Below are 25,536 nucleotides of genomic sequence, written 5' to 3' on the forward strand. Positions count from 1 at the left end.
ACAGTTCATCTGCTACTGTGAGGTTCGTTCACAAGTGCTACTGTGTATTGGTAGATGCTTTGCTTCTTTTGTGTTTTTACAATTGGGGCAATAGTTCTACATTTTGTTGCTAATGGTTCTGATGAAGTACTTCGATGTCCAGGGCTGTATAAGTCTGGAAAACGGTTTCTTCTAGCATATTATCACCAGATTGATACGAAAAGATATCTGCTGATATCATACCTTCACTGTCATTACTCAAATTTTCTTTCACACCCATTTCCTCTGATAAAGTAACAAAAGTTTATTGCACAGTCATCCAGGTCTATGAAGGATCAACAATAGATGACTGGCATGTTGCCATCTGCACTGAAACTATCATCCCTGCCATTTTCAGAACGATCTTTACTCATTCTCTGAAATAACGCAAGACAGCTCTGGTGTTTCCATTAAAAAATAACTATTTTCAGCTAACACATCGTTTCCCCTTTCACTGCTGCTGTCACTATGGGTCGGCATCAGTAGTAGTATTTTCCAAAAGGCATAACAGAATTTCCTCCTCCTCTATTGTGCAAGAGTATGTTGTGTGAAACTATAAAAATGACTACCTGTCACAGCTGCTCATGATGTTGAGAGATCTGCAGTGGTTTCAGAAGGAACCACCACAATAATTAAGTGAACAAATACAATAAGCTTAATTATTATTGCAACATATGAAGTATGAATTTTAATAGGACAGTTTTCTGTACTTAATTCCTGTGCCAAACATGCTTTACAGAGACAAATTCAATCACAGTTTGAAAAAAGAAAACTGTGCACGGCATGCAAAAATGCCCGCTATCTTTGCTCTTCTGGCTGCTGATATTTGAAACGTGTTGTAGTTCAAGCTGCAGCTGCTAAATAGCAGCACCTACTGGAGACATAAAGGGTGGCTGGTGGCTGCAGATTTATCTAACATACAACACAAATTGAGAAAATCCTAGGTTGTTTTAAATGGAACCACATTGTCCAGAAGGGTCTGCATTGCTAAGCATCAATATCCATGTTAAGATTAGATATCTTGGCATTATTGAATGAGTTTGTTAAATTTAAATGTTGTGCATTCTCACTCAGTGGAAGTTTTTTTGCTAAAAATGCATTGGAACAGGTGGTGGTGGCGGCCCTAGTGAAGATGGGTGGCAGTCAGTCCAAAGGAAGAACCTTGACACCAGCAAGTTGCGGATCAAAGTGGTGAGTACCACTGCTGAATGTACAGGATAATTGAGAGTTGTGAACTATACTCAGCCTCTCGTAAGATTTTGTAAATTTACTTAACTGAAGGACCAGGTAGTATTAGTCGTACTGAAATTTTTTGGTAGTGGGTGTTGTGTTTATTAATATTGTACTGGCATTTTTTGAATTTCGTAAAATCATTTGTGTACCTGTTAGTCTGTGACTGCTGAAAGTGGGAATAACTTCAGAAGTGAGAGTGATGGGGGAAGGGGTGGTGGGAGAGGGCTTACTTTAAGCATTGTGTGATCTGTTCCGCCAAATATAGTTGCTTTTTCATAAATTTAGGTTGATATGAACTTGATATTAGAAAGTGGCAGTTGTCGAAATTATTGGCAATGGTCCACTATTTGGTTGTGCCAACAATGTTACATTTTGTTTTGTAGGTTATTGCTTTTACTAGACTTTCATTGTTGGTACTTAATTCAGTCTATGCAGCATACTTAAGAATAGAAAACTGGTAGGTGGTTGTGGACACCATAAATTTCAGTTTAAGAGAAATTTAAAACATACAAGGCATTACCGACCCTATGGTTTATGTTATAAAATGTGTTCAAGAAATAAAAATGTACATTTAAAGCATTTATAACTGTACAGTGAGTTTCTGAAAATGTTGGCTGGAATACACTCATTCTAAAACTGAAATACAGGTAACTACACGATCTTCACAGTTTATGCTGAAACAAGTCCTTCAGGCTGTGTGTCAGTGGCTATGAAACAGAAGCAGTGGTTGTAAAGGGTTGTGGCCTGTTCTGACATCAGTCTTGGCCCTGAACAATCACTAATGGAAGAAGGCAAATTTGGAAAGGTTGTTGCAGTTCATGGAGAGGAAATAGAAATATCGAGATTCGTTACTGATGTAATTCTGTCTAATATGACAAAACTTTGAAGAGCAGTTGAATAGGATGGCTAGTGTCTTGAAAAGAGGTTGTGACATGAATGCCAATAAAACAATGGTAGTTCAGTGAAACAAATTATATTTGACAGTGGTGATTGGTTAGGTTAAGAAAAAATGGAATGGTGTAGAGAGGAGATATAAAGTGCAGATTGGCAGTAGCAAGAAAAACATTCCTTTGGGGGGGGGGGGGGGGGTGAATTCGTTAACATTGAAGAGAAACTTCTTACAAAGTCATTGTCTGGAATGTCGCCTGATATAAAACAAAATGTGGGTGATCAGCAGTCCAGGCAAGAGGAGAACAGAAGCTTCCAAAATGAGGTGCTACGGGAGAATATGGAAGATTAGATGGGTAGATCAATAACCATTGTGGTCACATTGTGAGTCCTTTTGTACTAGAGAGAAGTGTAAAAATTGTAGAGAGAGAAGGGTAGAGTACAATAAGCAGATTGTAGGCTGTTGAAACAGAGGCTTGCACTGGACTAACTACTGTGCAGACCTTGAAACCAGTCTTTGGACTTAAAACAGCCCCATACACAACATAAACAATAGATGTTCATGAAATATAAAAAGCCTCTCCGTGTGACTGCAAAGCATATGACGCCACATTTATTCTGCAGTCGAGTTTGGTACATATTCCACTCTCCTGTTTTTCAGTATCTGAGAACAGGCTATAATTTAACTTAACCAGAAAAGCTTACAAGATCATGATATCACAGCTATAAACAAGCTCATCAAACATGCAGAGCAAAATACTGTAAAGGCTTTATATCCTAAGTGCAGCCCCCAAATCTTGATTCATAGTTATAATTGAGCTTCTAAATGTTCTTGAAAGATACAGGCAGAAATAATACACTTTTACTGGACAGTATATAAATAAGGAACAAATTCTAATTGCAGTCTGACCTGATGAATGTATCGCTGGGTGGAAGCAACCAGTTTGCTGCCTGGACACAAGGGGCAGGTGGCAACTCAGATTCGGACCGCAGCTCGGCGTTCCCCCAGACGAGCAACACGTTTGCCGCGCTGCAGGATGTCGACGACAAGAAGAGCGGTGTCGGCATGTTCAGGTGAGCGCCGCTTATTGCTGTACACTGCTGCTTTCTCGTATTCATTCTGTAAACCTTTTCAGCTGTTGATATGTGTCACGTCTGACAGTAGTGTGCTATGCTATATGCCTGTGGAAGGCGCTTTCATCCTTAAATCCAGAAATGTAGTGGGGCTGTCCCCAGTGTGCACAGATCAGCAAAGAATATACCACATATCTCTGCAAAGAGGATTTTTCTGTATTTCAGTTGTTTACATTTAATGCTGTGCCAGAGATAACGCAGGATGCTTTAAAAGCTTCCGGTCAGCACACTTTCTACCGAGCGAGGTGGCGCAGTGGTTAGCACACTGGACTCGCATTCGGAAGGCCGACTGTTCAATCCTGCATCCGGCCATCCCGATTAAGGTTTTCTATGATTTCCCTATATCGTTCCAGGCAAATGCCAGGATGGTTCTTTCAAAAGGACACGGCCGACTTCCTTCCCTAATACAATGAGACTGATGACCTCGCTGTCTGGTTTCCTTCCCCAGAACAACCCAACTCTGTACACTTTCTGCCATAAGTAAGGGCACAGTCACTCGCACAAGTTTGTTACAGACTTTCATTGCAGAGTGTTCTCCAAAGTTTGATTTTGAAGCGATAAGGAACTGATACATGCTTTCACTAGTGATCCCAGTTGTAATGTGAACTACTGTGACTTTCAGAACTCGTCTCCCCCCCCCCCCCCCCTCCCCCCTTTCAGTCAAGTTGCTTTAAGCACCAACTGTAACATTACCCAGCTTAAATTTAATATGCTATATTTTATTGTTTGAAAATAGATTAAATGTGGAACATCCATTTCAGTGGACCCTACAGATTTTTTAACGGGCATTTTTGAGGATGATTTTGCGTGTGATAGTTAATTAACTTCCCTGCAATTTCTGTGTATAATACGTTGGCTCGTTTTCTTAATTTGTGATGCCACTAGCATGTCCAGTTTCATCTTATTTCTACAAATGACGTAGATGCAGAGAACTTATCACTAGTGATAGATTTTGTATTTATCTAGTGGTTTCCTTAGAAGTAAGCTGTTTTGGTTCCTAATGTGTAATGTTAACTCCTTTTCTTAAAGTGCAATTTCCTCAGATAAAACAAAGTATAAAATTTGTGTGGCATTTTGATTTTGGTAGTCTTTCTTCCTGTTTCCCTTAATAGATTATGAGATCGTCAGTCATTTGTATGTTTATAGGTATGACATGCTGTGGGTGTGATGAATGTAAATGTCTGCTGGGTCCTTGTGAATAAATAATATATACTGTAGATACAGGGCTTGAGATACTGTCTACCCACGTCCCCATTTTGCTCTGTGAAGTAAATTGAATCAGTGTCATTGCCCTTAGGTTTTGTATTGTTAAATTCTGTTTGATAACTTTGTATTTTATGCACAGAATGTAATGTAATGTTTGACACTTTAGTGAATTTCTCAATATTGTGGAAATAAAAGGAATAAAGCAGCTGCTAATTATTTTGGTTTGTTATGCAGTCGGCCGTATGGAAAACAGCCTCCTTCGAGCAACACGGAACGTGAGAAGGCCATCAACAGTTTGCGCAGTTTTGTCTGTAAGTAGTTGCTCCTGTGTGTGTTGATTCATATGTTTATTCATTTTACACATAACTGAATATTTGCACAGTAAAATTATTGCCTGAAAATTGGTTAGATATTAAAACCTTATGCTCAGAGTTTGTTACTTATGAATAAGTTGTCGTCTAACATTTTTCTGGGCATGTGAACCGGTGGACCTGTTTCAGCTAACACCTGTGTGTAATTGTGTGTAATAATAATTACTAAACTGAATGGACATTCAAAGGGTTGTGGTAATCCAACCACGCTACTTTCTGTAGAAGTGAGCATCATTATGCAGTTTAGGCTTGAGTGGATTATGGAATGGGATATGCTAGTTGTTAGTAGATCAAAGAAATCAGCCAGGCCCTTCACTTCAAAATAATTATAAAATTGTATTTCACACTAAGTGTGTAGTTAAAGGAGGAGAAATAATTGATGTGGTGCACAGACCAAATAAAGCCAAGTGTTAAGATAGAAAATGTACTTCAGAAAGAGAAGCACTTTGCTGTGTCACAGATAAGAGTAAAATAAAGTTGTGGAAATTGGTGCTTCAGGGAGAACAGCAATAGTGGAACTGATGGGAGATTTTGGAGGCCCAAGAGTTGAAAGGTAACTCGGAAATAATATAGGTGGAGATAAAACAGTTTTAGCAGTTAAAAAATAGTTGTCACAGGCCATCTTTGTTCTTCTGCACCCAACACTACTTTGTAACTTTTGAGGAAGGAGCTGTCAAGGAATTCAGTTTTCGTCCCTTCAATTCGGGAATCGATAAGTCACGATCAGTGGTTTGCATAATCTGATTGGAGGTGCAGTTGCCGGGTACTTCTAAGCACAGTTCGTATTGTGCAGTGTGATGCAGAATTAGAACTTGTCAGAAGATAGAAACAGTTGAAGCTGTGTAACTGGTTGTCAGTGATGCAAGACTGATGTTTTTCTCTATCGCATGCCAGGTATGACAGGGTGTGCTGGTCAACCCAACTCGTGTTGTATGATACACAGGGAGTGAAATTTAAAGTCTTCCGATTTTTCTGGGGAAAATAAAAATTTAAAAAATTTTCATAAATTTTCTAGTCAAAATTTACTTTTCCCATAAAAATAAAACTACTGTTCTCGGATTTGCACGTGTTCTTTGCCTTGCGGTCTTTCTCGTTTAAAAAATTCTGCATGTTACAGCACCAAATCATAGGTGGTTTTCCATTCGTTATTGCCAATAGTTACTGCGATACTTCAGTGTAAAGTACAATTCCATGCATATTTTAGTGTTCGTAGTGCCACCGAGAAGGACGTGTCTGGATTTTCCTTGTTGTGGTCTTCTTCCATTTCTTTACACCTCACGCGATTAGTTTTCTCTTGTAACTACTTCTTTTTCGAAGAAGCGCAGTAGTACTGGGTGGATTTCCCCCAGCAGCCAAAGCAACTTTCTTTCACATCCAATTAAACTTTCAAATAGTATGTGGTGATGAGCTGTGAAGTGGCCTGGTACATCATAACTTGAGATTGTCATTTAGTGGATTTTTAAAGTCTGAGGTGATTAACAAATATGGTTATGTTATAGTATAAAGGAATCTGCCTGTTGGAACAATACATGATTACATGCGGAATCTGATAAGACAGTATTGTGTGCAAATGGGCACCAGTATGCAGAGCAGCTTGGAGTTTGATCTCTTAACTGCTAAGAAACGGTGCAACAGTAAATAGTATGTGCAGTGGTAGCCTCTCATGCTTGTGTGTGTCGAGTCACTGTTTACTGACAACCTTAATGGTAACAAATGGAATGGCCAACTCGTCCTTTACCTTTTTATTTATGATTGTCATGATTGGAGTGTGCTAAATGTGCAGAACAAGTTTGTATATTTGATATGCCACTGATTATAGCATGACACAGGTTGTAATATGTGCATTTTTCAGTTCTACATTAAAAAATAAATAACTCTTTAGATTTTACATTAAACATCAGTGGTTGTTTTTACGGTGGTGGTGGTTGGTGGTTTTGGGTTAGTGCACAGGTCCGAGCAAACACACTTCAAGCTGTTTTGGTCCTGAACTTCACATAGTGTGTTTTGAATCTGCTAGATTGAGGGGTCTATATAATCAATTTTTACTCCATGAGAAATTTGATTTAATGTAATTTATACACTCTCAGAATTGCGTGTTTGTACTGTCAGAGAAACACAGAGTTCAGGGAGTGGGATTTTTATAGAAATGTTTAAAATAACTTTGTAACCCTTACAATATCACCTTAAAATAAGCATTTTGAGGGTTTTGAAATGCTGTTTGTCAGGGAGAGAGATTTCCAGTCTCACCTTTTGCCAGAGTGGATAGTTTTGATTTTGAAATACATTAAATGATCTTCAGACAACACAAAAAGGAATGCAGGAATTATTTATCTGAACAAATATTCACACTCGTGTCCTTTATTATAGTGTCAATATTGGATCAGTCCTTATATTTTCAGAGTAGCAGTAATCACTTTTAGCATCTGATATCTTTTGGAAACCCCACTCTGTTCCCTTGTAAAATTGCAGATTGTCAGTGTTCCTCCAATTATAGTCAAACTGTTATGTTGATAGCTTAACCGCATCTGACACCATCTGGGATTTGTTTTCGTATGATTTGTTTTCATTTAATATCATTTGATATCTGGTTGAGTTTTGGCATCCTTTATGATGGTTGTTCCTCTTGAGCTTCCACTTTGACCATGTAGAATTTCAAATCGTGTTAAAAAATATTCTTGAAACAGTTGCTTCCTTCTCTCAGTTGAATAGTTGCAGTCTTTATCTGAAAGTATTTGAAGCAGCACCTTGCCTCTTAGTCGAGATATAGTCAGTAATACCTCTTCATACAGAAGCAATAAAAACTGTGTTCTGTTTTCTCATCATTGCTTACTTCATTACAAGGCCTTTCTTTGCTTTAACTTTTCTCCTAATCCTGAACAAACATTGGTTTTAGGACTCCCAACCCTATATCGTAATTGATACAAAAACTGTACAAATGAAACTCTCGTTGGTCTTCAATTTAGATTCAACAGTTTCACATACACTTACCATACCTTCTTAATATAAAGTTTACAGGTAAGTACAACCTACTCACATGTTTCCTACTTCCACAACAGTGACGTTCTGTACAGTTCCGTGACAGTAGACATTTTCTTGTTGCTTACTGGTGAGGTGTGTTACTGTAACTTTGTCGCCTCCCCTAGTTTCCCTTGCTCCATCGCCACCTGCAGCATGTGATAGTCTTAGAACACCTATTTAACTAGAAAGTATCAAGAAATGTTGACCTACACACTGATAGTACATCCACATTTGACTGTCATAAATGGTGGAGGTAGGAAGGTTTCTTTTAATTCTGACTTCTCCTTGGTTGTGACAGTACAGTGGTTTTTAAGTTATCCTGACTGATGGTGTTTTATGAAGCATGTAGGGCTCAGTTAAACTAGAAAATGAGGTTTTTTTTTTAAGTTAGTACCGTTTTGAAATTAAAAAGACTAAGATCTCAATTTTATTTTTACTGAAAGCCTGTACTTTAATCTACTTTATTTTTTATAATTTCCGTCAATATTGCGGCACTTGTCATAACCAGTTTTTGAATTCCCTCCTCATAGAAGTCTGCCGCCTGACTTATTAACCACTGCCTCACCACTCTCTCGTCTTCGTCGTCATCTTAGACACTGACCGCCCAGCTGTTCCTTCAAGTGCAGGAACAGATGGTAGTCAGTGGGAGCAAGATCAGGGCTGTACGGAGGATGATTTTTAGTTTGCCATTGAAAAGATTTTGGTCTGATTTGCCACATGTGAGCGGGCATTGTCTTGCATCAAAACTATGCCCTCGCTCAACTTGCCACGTCTTTTGTTCTGAATTGAACGGCGCAGATTGTACAATGTCTTACAGTAAGCTGCTGCATCGATGTCTCATTACGAGGCAGAAATTCCACAAGCAATACTCCTTTTCTGTCCCAAAAAACAGTGTACATGATTTTCCCGGCAGAAATTATTTGCTTAAACTTTGCTTTTCTGGGTGAATCTGAATTCAGCCATTCCGTGGACTGTTGCTTTGATTCTGGTGTGACGTAAGCCACCCGTGTTTCATCGCCCGTAACAATTTGGCTTCACAAATCATCACCGCCATTGTGGTACCGCTAAAGTAAAGTCAATGCACTATCTAAACGTTTGGTTTTGTGCACATCCGTCAACTGCACAGATCTCAAGATCAATGTGGGTTGCTTTTTAGGCCTAAAACACTCCTCGTATCTACCATTGCGTGTCGTTTGTTATGTTTCCATTTGGGATGATGGGGTAGACATCTAGCAAAAAATGTGAAAATGAATTTTATTGATATAATAGGAAAGTTTGTAACAGCAGTTGAATCAGTCAGTGAAACAATATTAAGCCTACCCAATGTACAAAACTTCCCTCGGTATATCTGTTAAGTCGTTTAGACTTCCTCGACCTTTTCTCGCCTTCAGCATGGATTGGCTTTAGCAGTGGAAAAGCTTCACCACTCGTATCTAACTCAATTATTCCCCTGAAATAGCACTCTGAAAATGTTTTTGTACTGCACTACAGCTGCAATGATATGACATGGCCAACTTCAGATTTTCTGACTCCTTGACACCAGTGAACATTTTCAACATTTGGTATTTTTGTTACTAAAATCCAAAGTATTTCACATATATAACGCAACTTAAATTACGGTTGTTTTTCATGACTGTTAACTTCCTCCATAAAAAAAAAAAAATATGCAGTATAATACTAAGGACCTACACAACTGCAATTTTCAGATGCTGAGAAAGAGGAACGCCAGGCTCGAACGGCGAGCAGCAGAACGCCTTCTCGATCGTCATCACGCGAAGGCAGCTCGGCGAGGCAGACGCCCGCTCCATCATCTTCGCAGAGCCGCGACGATCTGGCTGCTGTGGTGCAACCTGTGGCTTCCGGTTCTTCCGCCATCTCGGACCAAGACACCCGTAAAAACTTGCCGCATCTGAATCCGGACCAAGTTGCCAAGAAGATTCAGTTTATCTTAGAGGAATTTGTGACCAACAACAACTTCCAAGTAATTACATATTAAGTATTCTTTACAGTATTTGAAACAAAGTACCTTTGTCATATAGATATAACACTAAGGTAACTAGTCTGTTAAATTTAGAATGTGAGACCTCCAAACTAATAATTATTTGATGTGTGTTATCGAAGCAGTTAATTACAATTAATGGTTACCTGTGCTCTGGAAATTGAGGTCTGTTTCCCTTGCAGGAGAGTGCGCTGTGTGTATCGGAGACATTCCCACCTTCCAACATGGGCAACTTCGTCGTAGAAACCATGAACATTTTACTGGAGCGGTCGGCGACCGTCCGGAGCGGTGTTGGAAAGCTGATGGGCCACCTCATGAAGGAGGGCATCCTCACTACGGAACAGTTCCTAGAAGGGTGAGTTGTCTTGTCACACTCCCAGCAGAAGTAATTTTATACTGGTAGCAGATGACTACTGTGACGTAGTTCATCCAACAAAATAAAATGTCGGGCAGATTGGCCTATTTGTATCCATAGATGTGGAGGGCAGGGCAGTCAGTTTTAACTTACTGTGTTGGTGACATGTTTCCAAAAATAGTTTGTTCCTAGTGTGATTATTTGCACAGGGCTTTGTCAGTGACACACTGTTTTTGGTGTGTGAAGGAATCTGTGCCCAAATGAATTATTCTGTAAAGAAATAGAGGGTGTGTTCTATCTTGTTGATAAATCTAAGTAAGTTAGTCGGCATCCATTCTGTAACTTAGCACTGAAATTATTTACACTCTACTATTGCTGTGGTAGAAATGTTGAAAGTGCAATTGTGTGAGCCATATTTCTGGTAATGCGTTGTTGCAACACAAGGCGATTTTCTTGTATGGCTATGCAATACTGCTGATAAGGTAGTCTGTTGCAGACAGCTGCCAGGGTGTTTAATATTCTACACTTGGTGTAGATAGTACCTTGTGTGGTTGGGCAATCTGTCTGTCCTTCTGTGTAAATACTTTCTCTCAGCCTGGCTTCCTCCTCCTGAAGCTAACAGCCCTGCAATGCCAAGTCACGTAATCTGAGTGGTGAGATGGGGGGAGAGGGGTTTCACTTGTACCGATCACAAGACTGAACCAAAATTCAGCATAGCATTCACAAGTTAAGGAAAGCAAGCTTTTCAACGAATCTCACTTAAAAGTGATATAAATTCTGCATTTGTCATTTGTAATACTGCTGAAACAATTTTTTCATCCACTGTTAAGTGGCAGATTGATACCAGTATGGCATCATTTGATGCTTGTGTACATGTCCATTGTAACACAAAAAATTACATTCTGTAAGAGCTTTCTCTAATTTATTTTTGTCTCCTCGTATAGTTTTGCGTCAGTGAACATTTAACGTTGGTTTTATCTGGCAACTCGTATCTGCTGTCTAAGGCATGAACAAATTTTTTCAAACCTTAATGGTGAGAAGATCTGTAGAGCAGTGTATCACTAGTAGTCATCTGTGCACAAGGAGAATAAAGCTCCTTTTTTGTTATGTTGAAATAATATTTTATGGAGCTTATCGATTTTTCTGTTGCACCTCCTACACTTGTTCTAGCTCAAAATAACCTTGTTCTATTTTTTATCCATAGTTCTATAGTTCATCATATTTTCTATTTAAATGGATTTGTAAATTTGTTGTATTCCCTGACTATAGATATTCAATTCAGATGATACACTTCACAAATTGTTACCCTCAACTTTCTTGAGAGTTCTACACAGGTGATTATTGATCTTCACAATTTTCAAAACAATAACAAAGAACTCTATTTATGCTCTTCTGACGTAAACAATCTTTGAGGTGCGATATTTCCTCAGCCAACAGAGGAGCGAGTGAAAAGTAGTAATTGTTTAATGTCAGCATCATTCGAAACACTTTGTGACAACTGTGCTCTTTGTCTCACTGGTGACAACGGTGATTCGACAGTCGAGGCACTGTAGTTGTGTGAAAAACAAGAATCCAGTTACGTTGGGTTCAAATAACGAAGTGACTGACAAGGAACCCATTGTTGGCACACGTTCACTTATGGTACGATGATACTGGACAAGGGCTTAAGAAATACCTACAGGATCAGGAGTTTCTGCAAAAAAACATTCCTGGGCATTCACCATCAGCTCTTGGCATAAGAGACCAGTTTTGCAATGGTGAAAGTTGATAGCATGTAAGTACAGCTGTGTATTTTAGTGTGTGTTTCCAGCCACCATACAAATAAAAAAAACTTGACACTCGACAGGTTATGATTTGGCTATATTCAATTTTGTGGGAACTGGTGCATCTTTTGAAGGGACAAGCTCTGGTAATTGGACATAGCAGCCAACAGTGAACAAAATTTGTACTGCTGCAAAAGCAGGTGCGACATAATGGATTGCACTGATGTTTCATATTTTTAAATCACCTTATATGTAAACAAGCACTATTGAAAAGTACAATGAAGACTCAGGAACAGAAAAAACAATAGAGGGTGTGTTCAATTAACAGCAGTAACAACTACTACGACAATGATAAAAATCATATCTATTTTAAAATGTTTTACACAGTACAGTCACAGAAGCTCAACAAATGTTTAAAATGTCATTTTTCCTGTAATAACGTCTTTGTATGAAGACGTCCTTATTTACATTGTTTTCCTTGTTACAAGTAAGTACGCCCACACATTCGAAGATGGCAATCTGTAGTGCACATTCATGAATCCGTGTTGTTAAAGTATGTAATTTTTACCATAAGTATCTGATTGGTATGAGGTACTCAAGACTGAGTATTGGCTGTCATCACTGGAAGAATAATAATTTCCTCTCACATGTCCCCCTCCTCTACAGTGGCCACTCTATTAACAACATATGTTTGTAAACAGTATGTACTGGCTAAGATGCCATCATGTTTGATGTTGATTAAACAACTCTATGCAATCTACTTTCCCTCTTGTCTTCACATGCCGTGGAGGTAACAGGATCCGACAAGCCGAAAGGCTGCCACTTAGGGAAGAATGGCATTATGAGCAATATGACTATTGATAGTTAAACCAGTCTATCGATACTGACGATAGAGCAGATGCCATCAATTAATCGATAGTTTGCCGATGTTTAAGTAGCCGTAAACTGCACTCATGTCCAGTAACTAGCTTTCGCAATATACTGGCCTGTATAACTACTAATGGTCCAGAAATAAGTTTCTATCAACGTTGTAATGCACCAGTAGCCAGCATTGTTGTGGAAAATGTGGTTGACATTGCCACAGTATATCGTCAGAAACATCAAATTTGCATGGTCTGTGTAAGCCTACTTAGATGACATAAAAGCTTCTTGGGTTTTACCGCGTCATATCGTATAAAAGTACTGCTGGGGAAAACAAATGTTTCGGTCACGATTTGCAACGGCCTTCTTGTGTGTCTACTAGTAGATGCAGGAGGAGGCCGCTGCAGCTGTGGAAGAAATGTTGGTTTTCCCCAGCAATAGTTCTATACAGTGACGCAGCACCATATCCAGAAAACTTTTATTGACTTGTACTGTAGATGTTGTGAAATTTTCCACAAAATAAAATACTTCCTACATTATTGTTGAGAAAAAATACTGGTGTAACCTGCACTAGCACAGTAAGTTGAGGAGGTTCACTACCACATGATGACATAATGTATCTCCATATTTAACTGTGATGGAATAAGCTCAACAGGGCTGATGGAAGTGACAACTACAATCACCAGTAAATTTTAATGTGTATGTTCAGACTGTGAGGTTTTCATTAAATTTTTTAATTACAGGTTCAAAGAGATTGGGGAAGTTGCTGATGACTTGGCCATAGATGTGCCGAAAGTGTGGCTGTACTTGGCTGAAATCCTTGGTGAGTTTGTAGGATTATTCTTTCTCTCTCTCTCTCTCTCTCTCTCTCTCTCTCTCTCTCACCTGCTAGCATAGTATCTTCATACCATCACAGCTGCTAAGAGATTTTTTTAATTGTGGTTTTGGAACCTAGTATCATTATTTTCCCAGTATGGATCCTCTCTTTCCGGTCGTGGTAGGAATAAATCTCATCTCAGTTGCCTGAATTCTGCTAATGCCATTACTAGTGGTAGATGGTTCTCAATCCGTACATAAAAATGGGCATATAATAGGTTTAATGGATAATTGTCTTCAATTTTAGTGGTACTTTCATGTTTCATATTCAGTCTCCAGCTATTAAATGGGAGTTAGTTACTTGCCTGACCTCTTAAATGATAGCTTAGTCTCTAGAACCAGCACTGGAGATACTGCAAAGATATCTGACATCAGTCATCTTTAGCTCAGTTTCAACATTCCCCATTGGTTTCCCATACTTTCCATGGTCATGGCCTCACTTTTCTCCTGGCTGAAAGACCATAGACTTCTGTAGCTTTACCCCAGGTGTGTTTGTTCTAGAAAGTATTAAAGACAGTCATCAGTCAATGTTGATGCCATATATGGCTCTCTGATGGTTTGGTGTACTTTTCTCTGGCTTTAATTTATTAGAGTAATAAAAAAGACAAAAACTCCACCTTACTCTAACCTAGGTCTTACGCCAAAGCTGTAATTCGTCAGCGTGTTTCATTGTGGTATGGATGTTTTCCTACAGATTCTTCATCCTGTGTACCATGTCATCCTATATTTAAATTTTCCTCAGCATTTGCCACACCTTACTTGTGTTCATAAATGTCTTTATAAGCAGAAAGGCTAACCATAGATTTAAGTTGTATTCATATTCTTTTTCTATAAATTGGCAGAGAGCAGAAACGATTTTTGATTCACCCTTCCTAATCCTTATTCTACCAATGATGAATCCGATATTACACTCAAACGATTTTTTCGTCAAGTTTGTGTGTCAGGTGGTACAATGTAGGGACACAGGTGTCAGTCTTGCATGTGGGTGCACTCTGGCTTGTCAAAGAATTTTTCTGAAAGCTAGCATGTTTTCATTGACTTAGTGTGTAGATTTCAACTGCTTGCCGTTACTCCTAAATTTGTACATACTTTCATAATGTTCACGTGCTTCAGATGTGAAAGTCATGCTTCAGTGTTCCAGTTCTATCACTTCTTGGTTATCTGGATTACAATGCCCGTACTGTTACTAGTTTCTGTGTCGTCTTTGAAAGAGTCTGTCGATCCATTGTTTTCCAGCAACTGCATCTTTTGTGAGACTTCACAAAATCCTTTCCATCTGGTTGTAGTTTGGCTTATTCACAAGCCAACAGGACATGGTATCAATAGCATACCCTCCAGTACTAGCAGTGATACTTAAAAATTTCTTGTGAATTCTTTTGTCAAAAAATGTTACTTGCTATTTTGTGAACCATCATATAAATTACTGCAATTCTCTCCCCTCTTCTTCCATCTGCCTGCCACCCCCTTTTCCTGCCATGAGCACCAAGTACTGCCCAGCTAAGCTTATAGTTTTTGAGGCTTTGTCTGATGCAGAACCACCAACCCAATCTTAAGATGGTTGTTGCTCTGAATTCTAACTCCATTGCAAGTACTATTTTGCATGAGACAGATTTATTGTTACACGTACCTTGCCAAGTAAAACCTAGGTTGTGCAATAGAATGACATTGTGATTTGTTGCAGTTCCAATGCTTTCTACTGAAGCACTAACCTTTTCGGATTTGAAAACTGCCGCCACGGGACTGCACAAGTTGGTCGTCGAAATCCTTCGTCTTCTCGTGAAAGAAAAGGTGAGAATGAGTGGACGGTTGACCTAACACATCAATGTGGATGTTCATTTTGCAGTAGCGAAATATGTATATCCAGTGTGTAATATGAAAATTTGGAAGATAAATGTAATTTATATCACTGCATTATTTTGCAGCTATGAATCGATAGGTATTGTATTTTTTTCTTTCTTTTTGATTGTCTTTTGTTTTTTGACTGAGATCAAAATATTTGTTCCAGGGTCCTGGCTGGGTAAGGCAGAGGTGGGATGTGGCTGGAATGAGTTGGAAAGATTTTGCCCCTGCCGATAGTATAGACCGAATTGTGAAAGAAAATGTAAGTCTGTTTTACCTGTCGGAAACATTTGTAAAACTCTGGGAAAACCTACTTAGTGCTGTTAATAAGATGGGTAGTTAATGTAGAAAAAATTGTCAATAAATTTCAGGGTACTAATGTTGCACATTTGCAGGTCCCTTATTTTTAGAGGGGAGAGACTTCAAAGTCATCTTCTCTTTGTGGTACTAATGGAATATAGGGACTAAATGTTTTATTCTGTAAATAATTTAGTGCATTTAAGTTAACCTGTACTTCCACATTGTGTGACAGTATTTATAATCTGTATTGAAACTTTTCTATTTATACTAGAAATACACACATCCTAAGGATAGTCTTGTTTTTTCGAGAACAAGATTTTGGTCTCGGAGAGTGGATGCAACTGAAATTTGAGCCTAGCTTGACTTAGTTAACTGTAGTTTTCTGGACTGTTAGTTTGTGCTCTTAACAATTTCTTTGAGAGGTGCTGAAAGTTCCTTGCCTACTTAAGTCACTACTGCTAAAGCAAAGTTAAGATTGGTTGGAGAGGTGACACTACCACATGATGACATAATTCTTCTCCTTACTTAACTGTGACGGTCTTAGCTCAACAGGGCTGATGGTAGTGTCATCCATTTTCACATGAGGTGTAACTCCATTTTTTTACTCTAGAATGGGGGAGATTTGTGAAAACAGGTTTTTAAGTTTCTGTGCTCTCAGAGGTTTTATTGCAATCTCTGTTGTATTGTGTGTACTTTGAAATCCCCTAATAGTCCTCACTGAATTAGTATTGAAACAGTTACTGGAAAGTTAGCCTTCCGGTTTGCATTGTCATACATGTCATTACAAGCACGAGTCAAGATGTAATTCGGCTTGCAGAAGCTGGAGTTCACAGTGGGTCCCGCAGGCGAAGTGGCGCCGTTGACGCCAGAGATGATCCACACGAAGCTGCTGCAGATGTTGCGGCCAGAACAAGGAGCGCCTGCCACCACTGACGAAGTCGCGAAGTGGATTTCTGTAAGTCCAGCTTTTTTGTGATGTACTTAGTCTTAAAGTAGTTTGCATTTGAGAGGAAACAGTTCTGTCCGCTCCTGCCAGCAGTACACCACCGGTAGCAGAGTGGCACTGGCTACTCCCCATGTTCCCTCCGCACAAAGTGTTACGCAGTGAAATTACTGGACGGAGGACATCATCTCTCTTCCACACCGCTCCCTTCTAACATGTGGAAACACTTCGTATAGCAAAAGGACTCCCATCAAGATAATTACAGGCATTGCAATAGGCGTTACAGATTAATGCTGACTGTTATTCTAAGAACAAAAAGTATGGACCGTACCTTCCCTCCATACACTAAAATTTTTTAAAACATTGAATTTTTTAGCAGCTGCGGACTTCAAATTTAGGAGTTAAATATTGATAAAATTATAACAAACACCATCTTTCTAAATATCATACAGTACAATACATAACTTTGGAGGTACAATGTTACAACTTTGAAGCTATTGCTGGCATTGGGAGAGCAGTCAGGTATGGTGGTGTTAGTTAAACCTTAATATCACTTACTTCCTGTCTCATGAGGAGATTGCCAAAGGTGGGATTAGTTTTTTGAAGCTATATACTGTTTTGTGTGTTGCCCATCTACAGAAAATGAGCTAAATTGTGTTCTTATGTCATCAAAAGCAAAACACAATTATTTGAATAATAGGTGGGTCTTCGCAAATCACAAGCAGTGCAACACATTTATTGCTAATAATTTTTAAAGACTGTATAAGGCGCATAGTTCCCTTGAAGACCAAATGTCTAAAAAAATTGTCCAACTATACTGTAATTAACTGTATTGGTCAGGAATGATGCAGGAAGAAACTGAGAATCAGCTGGATAGCCCTTGATACAACTGTATGCTAGTTTCCACACCAAACATCCTAATCTTGGAAAACACAACCCACTTACTGCTTTTGTTGGTTGTGTAGATTTTCTCACACTTACAAATCGTCAAAGGACCCTTGCACAACGTTTGATACTGCAGCTCTCTCTTTCCTCTGTACGGAAGGATGTTATGTACTAAAAGGTCCAGAATTTCTTGCGTTACCACATCAGGTTTGAAAACTCAATTCATCATCTGCTACACAGGCGGGAGTAATAAGTTACGCAAATGTCATATTAATATTCTGGCAATGGCAAAAATATTTTCAAGGAGTCCATACAAAACACAGATCTATTTGTGTTCCATGTGAATGATTTATTTTTCAGACAACGCATCAGGATATGGAAGAAATTGCCAAATCATTTATCACTATTGTCAGTAGCCTAGAAACTTCATTTCAGTTAGTTGGGTTGAATTTGTACATATGTAAAACTCAAATGTAATTTGGAACCAGTTGGCAAAACTCATTACCATCAAGATACAAATGACTGTCACATTTTCATGACTAGGTTAAAATTTGAGGTGGCACACAGAGATTAGATATTGAGCCGATTAAGTGGCTTTTCATTTCCAATGCAAAGATTAATTGCTTTGAAGACATTATTAGGTATTCTGGCACAACTCTGGTAAGTGTGGATACATATGAAAGGAAAAATTCTTGTGTGCATTGTAAATCAGAACAAACGGACTTTATAAACATCTATATTGCCTCTCGCATACATATATATTTATATTACCTTTGTTAACCTCACTTTAAACTAAAAGTGCTCATTGTACAGTTGTGTACTTTAGGGTTGAATGTGAAGCTTTGAAAGTAGTTATGGTGCATTGCCTTGAAATTAAGGAACAGATGCCTTATGTACCATAATAATCATTTTAGTCACCCAACCAGTCAGTTGACTGAAATAATGTTTTCTTGTTTGATGGAGTAAAAATGTTAATTCAGTAAATATGCAGAATAAGACAAATGTGGAAAAGTGTGAGCTCGGGAGGAAACAGAACACCCATGTTGGGTATTAACTCTTTTAGTGCCTCTTGTAATTCCTTCTGCATTTTGATTCCACAGGCAAATGTAGGAGACCGGGCTAAGACACCAGAATTCATCCGTGTGCTGACGACAGCTGTGTGCGAGAGTGCATATCAGGGTAAGTGTAAGTGTGATGCATAAGATCATTAATTGTTGCTCTTTAATACATAGTAAGTAGTAATGTTCTTGCTGTTTTAATACATAGTAAGCAGTAATGTTCTGCACAAGTTGAAGTGTTTTGATGTTTTGTGTAACAATCAGGATTCCTCAGGGCATATTGTAGTCCTGAAGTTTTCTGAGAGAAATCATAGTGCCGTCATAGGTGTACAGTGTAAACTTGTCGGAGATTGTAAAATTTGGATTGGGAGAAACTTTTAGCTACTCCATGAAAGATTACTTCTAGGTGACATTGCTAACTTAAAATTGCAAAGTGCAACTGGCAGTAGGTGGAAACATCAGATAAAGATGATGGGCCAAGGAGGTGCACACACCACATTGCAACTGTTAGTGATCTCCTTCTGGATACTCTACTATAAAGGCATCCACAAATTTTAGTTTCACTAGCTAGGCATTCTAATACCTTCGTGGGTGGCAGTTGTTACTTACCTTGACCAAAATGCTCCAGATCATATATTGTTGTGGAAGCAAGTGACATCTTTGGAATTTTGTCGGGCAACTGCAGTATTGTCTGAGTAATGTATGGCCAGGAATTGTTACCCTGTAACGTGTCTGTGGGTGTTTCTAGTTGCACTGTACATAACTTATTTTCTGTAAGTGTGAAGCCACAATTGTGACAACCACAGTGCTAGTGGCTATGTAGGCTTGACTGTTGACATTGCTAGACTGTTTCTGTTCGAGAAATGAGTTTCCTATAGATGCTGCGAAGCAAGAGACAGATTTCAACTGCACTATTAGTGTTATCGTTGTTGAATCGCATGTTATTAGACATGTAAATTTCCTCGCCTTAAAATAAAGTGGGGATGGCCCATAGTTGACAAGGAAGCTGGATGATGTACAAACATGAAATACTACAAACAGCATCTATAACACAAATAGACAATTTTGATAAACGTTATTTGTTGGAAGAAGTTTCTTCCACGCTACGAATGGTGAACAAACAGATTTTTGAGCAGTGCTTCCAGGTACGGAAAAGCCCTGACCAGCAGTGCTGTTCGGAGTGAGAATGTCATTAGCATCTGTGATACTTCATAAAACACGTATATTAACTGCATCGACTTTCACCTAAATGGATTACAGGAGTGTGTCATTAGATGCCCAAATATGTGTTTTGTGTTACTTAGGAGTAACACAATTTTGTCTTGTTCAAAAACATAAGTTTATTGAAAATCTACACGTTAACACTTAACAATAATAATACACACTTCTGTTGTGGCAAATAGCATAAAATAGTCTGTCTGGTAAGACAGAGATAATTAAATGTAATTCAGATTATTAAATAAAACTGTTCACAACACAAAACTTAACTGTTTCAAGATTTATCAGAGAAAAGTCGCACTCCCACTTGCATTCCACATATGTGGCTGTTTTCTTCCCTTTCCGCTTCTCATTACACAGAAACATGCATCAGTGAGCAGGTTTACATGTGAAAATGACATTTGCAGTCGTTTTCTTGTATTCCGTTAGTTGTCTGGTTCTTATTGGACTGTGAAAAGGTGGTTGGAATTTTGTCGCCTCCACTTAGGTACTATCAGTACCAAAAGGTCACATATATCTTGCCCACTTTTGTCATTTACACAAACTGTGTGTGAATACAGTGGTCCGAAGAGAATGTAATGTTGATGATGGAATAATTTAGATATCGTGTGCTTTTGGGACATAAAACTTCACAAGTGCTGGAGCAAAAACAGATTGATAGAAAACTGTTAGTATGTAAAGTTGTACATTTTTCTTCTCCATCATAATTCGTGCACTGTATGGACTGTATATTAGGCAACTTCACGGCGACATTGTTTGGTTCAATGTTTGTTTCCTAGTTTTCTCTTACTGTTGCTCCAGTGCTTATTAGCAGGTGTGGGTCAGTGATAGTGCACAGCAGCAAACTTACGCACATTCTATTATTCACGTCTGTGTAAAAGTGGCTTAAGTAATAGCTTGCACTACACCTCGCCCGACTATCACCGGAGAATACCGGCTGCTAGAAGAGTCAAAATTGTCATGTCCCCGTCAAAGGTTGATTGGTGTGCGTTACTATTACAGGCTCTGGACCCAACTGCAGAGGACATAACTTGGGAGATTTTCCGAACTAGGGGGTAACTCAATGTCGAGTCAGTCTTCAGAGTTTTGATGCCAAAACAGGAATTGCCGTTAATGTAGATCGTGTTCTGTTTTGTTTTTTTTGCAGCCGCGGGCTCAAAGAAGTTCGAAGAGGCACTGTTCTCGAAGCACGCGACACTCCTCCAGAAGTACATAGACACTAGTGAGGAGCTGGAGCTGCACTGCTTGTACGCTGTCCAGGAGCTGAACCACCGCCTCGAGCAGCCCAGTGGTAAGTAGTAATCAGCCACACCCCACATAAGTGACACACTGTTGTGTTTACTCATCTGTACTCAGTTATTTCTGCCTTCACCTAATTTTCAATGTGACTTATTGTAGGATGTGCCCATTGGGTCATTCTATGTGATTTAGACTTTGTATCATCAGAATTTCTGATTTGCCATTATTGTGATAGGTACTGTAAAGTCTTTGAACATAACTTCAGTTATTAATTTTTAAACTTTCCAGAATATGCGAGCTGTCACATTTTGATACTACAAAATGGCAATCTCAAATCTACCTGAAAATGAACCCATTGTATTCTGTGCCATTTTATTCCATTTTTATAAGCTTAAAAAACATAAGCTACATGACAGTGTTCCTAAAAATAGTAACTTTCACAAGACAACATGTTTTCAAATTAAAATTTTATAATAGACATTCTGTAGTGAAATGTCATTCACATTTTTTGTCTGTGTTGACCAGTTTTCATGATTGTTTTCCAATGGGAATATATTCAGCATGTGTTATACTGCAGTTTACTTAACAAACTGGACGGCAGCTGTACATTTTCAAAATTATGTAAAATGCATTAAATAATGGGTACTTAACAAGTAAACATGTTTATTGCTTAGGTGGCATTTATTTAACGGTGCCTTTAAGTTCTGCACTCGAAGCAGTGGATTACTTTTGATCATTGCACATTTCAAACTGTAACTAAATGAAGGAATTTCCGCAAAACAGTTGATCGCTGTTAGGAGTCGTCACATTCAAGTTTTTGAAGGAATTGAGATGAAGGTACATGATTATTGACACAGCATAGTGATTTCCTCTGTGTTAGGAGTCATCTACTGCTTATGCCTTGTTACTTAAACATTTAGTTGTCCAAATAATGTCGCGAAGAAAACTGTCACGAATCTCAATGCATAGTACTGACAATCGTTGTCTGTGATTGAGGAACGGAAGTAGTAATGGCTGACTTTATTTGATGGAGGAAAACAATTTTTCCTCTACAGCCTTTAAGTAATGCATATACCTCCAGGGGGCTCACAGTTCTTTCAAGAGTTAGTGTGGTGTGCACATGGGGCCTCAAGCTATTGGAGCCAGTTGTTCCTTCCCTGGTTGCATTTCCTTCACCTTGCCCTCCTTCCCTCCCTGTCCTCGCTACTTCCCTATTGCTATCTCCTTCCCCTCTCTAAGCATTCTGATTTCTCGACCTCCTTTTCCCTGTTCTTTCATCCTACTTCTTCAGGTCCCCACTTGAGGTTTGAGCTCCACTTCAAAATTTTCTGTTCTTAGTGTGAGCCTTCTGGGGAAGACCTCCCTCCCTAGCATCTATGGTGTGGATTCCCCTCGCCCTTCCCCACTGTAGCCCTTTTCCACCATGCTAGGTCACCAGCCCGTGTGGTGGGGCTGTTATGTACCCATATGGCTGAGACCCCTGACAACACAGGGATCACACTACTGATACCTGAGCTGTTCCCATGTATGCCAAGGAGTGGTTGTTTATCTTCTTGGAGCATCAGAAATCCTATTAATGGCCGCCGTGCCAGACTGCCCTTCCTGTGGCTTGGTTACACCGTGGGAAGAGCCCCTGATTGGAGTGGGTGGTATCAGGGCAGATTCTTGCCACATGACTTTGTTAGTACTTAAGTGATCCACATGCTGTCCTGTACAATCAAGTTCTAATGTTTCTGCATTTGGAACATACTTCGGAACTGAAATTTTAAAGACATTAATGTGACAGTGGCTTTTGATGGTGCAATATCAACTAAACATGAGGGTAATCCAAAGCAGGCTGCTGTTGTCAGCATTGATGGAATGAGACCAAAATCTGGAGTGTCTGTACTGGTGCAGGAAAACGCATTATTTGGTGAAGACCGTCCAGTTCTTAAGTTCCATCATCTTCAACTGCAATTATAACCAGTTTTTATACGAGGCAGCACGTGTTATAGAGGGTGTGTGTGTGTGTGTGTGTGTGTGTGTGTGTGTGTGTGTGTGTGTGTGTGTGTCCTGTATTTGACTGACATCTGAAACTTAATTCAGCTAAATGAGGAGGAAGTTCTCGTCTCAACATTGAGCAGTTGATGTCCCATTGTGAACTTGCTAGAAGGAAGAAATATTAAGTTTCCTTTCAAATGAACTCTCATTGACAACGGGTTCTTCTGAAGATTGCTTAGTTAGCAGTGAAGTTTGGTGTGTTGCGACATTTCGAAGTGTTGAGTTGATATTCTTACATTGTATGCCATGTCACAATGCTGACTAGTGGCAAATTATGTTAATTGCCAATGGAGGAAACTAGTGAGGGAACACTTCCGCTGTGGGATACAAAGTCGTCATACCGAGGCGGCTTCATGTCCCTCCACTGGATGTGTGTACTTCGTGCTAACTCCCGTAGTCCTGGGCTTCTAGATACCTAGTTAAATTGAGAAATGCAGTTCTTGTAGTGAACTATGATTGGCACCGTGTGCAGGAATTAGCATTTGGCCCTCAACATATTTATACCATACTGTGCATAGACAGACAGTCGAACACATTGTGTGCTTACTTCATTGCAGAACAATTATTGGAAGCAGTCACATCCATTAAATATTGGGGGTATGTGTACTGAGTGAACCAAAAGTGGAATATCTACATATGACAAACTGCAAACAAAGCAGATGCCCGTACAGTCATTGGAAGAATCTTCGTGAAGTGTTGTCCATCCACAAAGGAAGTACCGTACAAAACTCGTTGAGTATTGTAGTCTGGGATTGGTTTGGATTCTCAGGGGAACCACAAAAGTGGAAAGAACAGCAGTTTCTTGTCACAGGTTCTTTTAGTGAGAGCAAAAATGTCGGAGGTGCTCATTCGTCTCTAGTGACAGATTCTGAAAGTGAGGCATTGGGTATAACAGTGTGTGTTAGTGTATGTTACTTCGGACGTCATCCAATATATTGCTTTCTATTCGTGTCTAAATTTACTGTAAACGTAAAATCAGAGATATTTGAAATCTCACAGCAGCTTACCATCAATTGTTCCTCTCAAAGACCATTAACGAATGTAATGAGAAAAGGAGGAAGTGATAACGGTACGCTAAGTACTGTACGCCGTATGGGTGGCTTGCGGACTGTAGATATAGTTGTATGGGCCCAGAACTGAGCCGTTAGTGTAGCACCACTGAAGAAATTACAAGAGAAAACGTTTTTATCTGATGCAACCCTCTTGGTTAACCTGTGTTTGTTAACCTTCTGAAGTGCTATACACGGTGTAGTAATTAAATATCTGAACTTGAACAGAGTTGCCACAAGTTATGGAAAGCAGGGAGTTTCAGATGAACCAAGGAAATATCAGAGAAATCAGGAAAAAGAGGACTGTCGCTGACTGGGCACAACTGAGTGCGTATGCTGCTTCCCTACTCCCTCTCCCCTTCTGCCACTCCCCTCAGCTTGCAGTCAGTGATGCCACCACTTCTGGCCACTAGTCTAGCAGCTGCCGACTAGAGGCAGGCAGGCGTGAAGAGCGGTTGTTCGGGTGTGATTGTCAGAGACTATTGACACAGTGACTGGAGAAAGCAGTCACAAGTGCCTGAGTTGTCAGAGTGATAGTGTGAATGTGTGTGTTATTTCTTTAACAAAGGGTGTGGCCAAAAATTTAGTTGTGAAAGCATGATTGTCTTTCCCATTTGGCTGTCTGCAGCTCAGCGATCATCTCTATGGTGAATGCTACCTATCCTCATCAGTATTGATTCTCGGAGTATTTGTGCGAGTTATCTGTTGCGTGGATTGATCACCGTTGTCCACACAGATTGTCTTTTGTGATGGGCCAAAACTGCAGGCCACTTCTGTGGCTATATCTAAGGAATCGGGCCTGCCAATCTGGAGCCCATTGTTTCCCACTAATGTGCAGGGCCTGCCTGTCAATGTAGTCTGGTCGATTTGCCTGCGGGCCACGTCTGTCTGTGTATGACATAATGCTGGTGGTTTATCCGTAGACCTGGGACTGTGGTGCTCCTCGGCCTACCCGAGGCCACGGGTAGCGGATTTCAGGAATTGCCACTGTCTCACCTCAAATGCATTGTACTGTGCAGCATTCTAAAGAAATTTTATGTATTCTAGTACATATTGTAGTTTATATGTTAGAAAACGTGGATCATAAGGAAAAAAACACATCAGTCGATAGCGGTTTGTACAGTATGTTTCTCGAAAGGAAAAATTGCACAACACCTGTTAAAATAACAGATATAACACAGTGGGTAATAAACGACAATAATGAACGTAGTAGAACCAACATTTTATTGATGGTCACGAAAGG

The 25,536-nt window shown here is 39.4% G+C and overlaps 1 protein-coding gene across 1 annotated transcript in view; it reads left to right on the top strand.

The window, feature by feature from the left end:
- LOC126295042 (eukaryotic translation initiation factor 4 gamma 1-like) overlaps positions 1–25,536 on the top strand; it is a 373,399-nt gene that overhangs the window by 342,754 nt on the left and 5,109 nt on the right. Inside the window, exons 31-41 of the mRNA XM_049987292.1 lie at positions 1,127–1,209; positions 3,044–3,213; positions 4,714–4,790; positions 9,575–9,849; positions 10,050–10,222; positions 13,590–13,669; positions 15,404–15,510; positions 15,728–15,823; positions 16,679–16,816; positions 18,790–18,868; positions 21,113–21,256. Coding sequence (XP_049843249.1) covers positions 1,127–1,209; positions 3,044–3,213; positions 4,714–4,790; positions 9,575–9,849; positions 10,050–10,222; positions 13,590–13,669; positions 15,404–15,510; positions 15,728–15,823; positions 16,679–16,816; positions 18,790–18,868; positions 21,113–21,256 — 1,422 coding nt within the window. The remainder of the gene's footprint in view (positions 1–1,126; positions 1,210–3,043; positions 3,214–4,713; positions 4,791–9,574; positions 9,850–10,049; positions 10,223–13,589; positions 13,670–15,403; positions 15,511–15,727; positions 15,824–16,678; positions 16,817–18,789; positions 18,869–21,112; positions 21,257–25,536) is intronic.

The sequence above is a fragment of the Schistocerca gregaria genome, chromosome 11, assembly GCF_023897955.1.
Source record: "Schistocerca gregaria isolate iqSchGreg1 chromosome 11, iqSchGreg1.2, whole genome shotgun sequence".
NCBI lineage: Eukaryota > Metazoa > Arthropoda > Insecta > Orthoptera > Acrididae > Schistocerca > Schistocerca gregaria.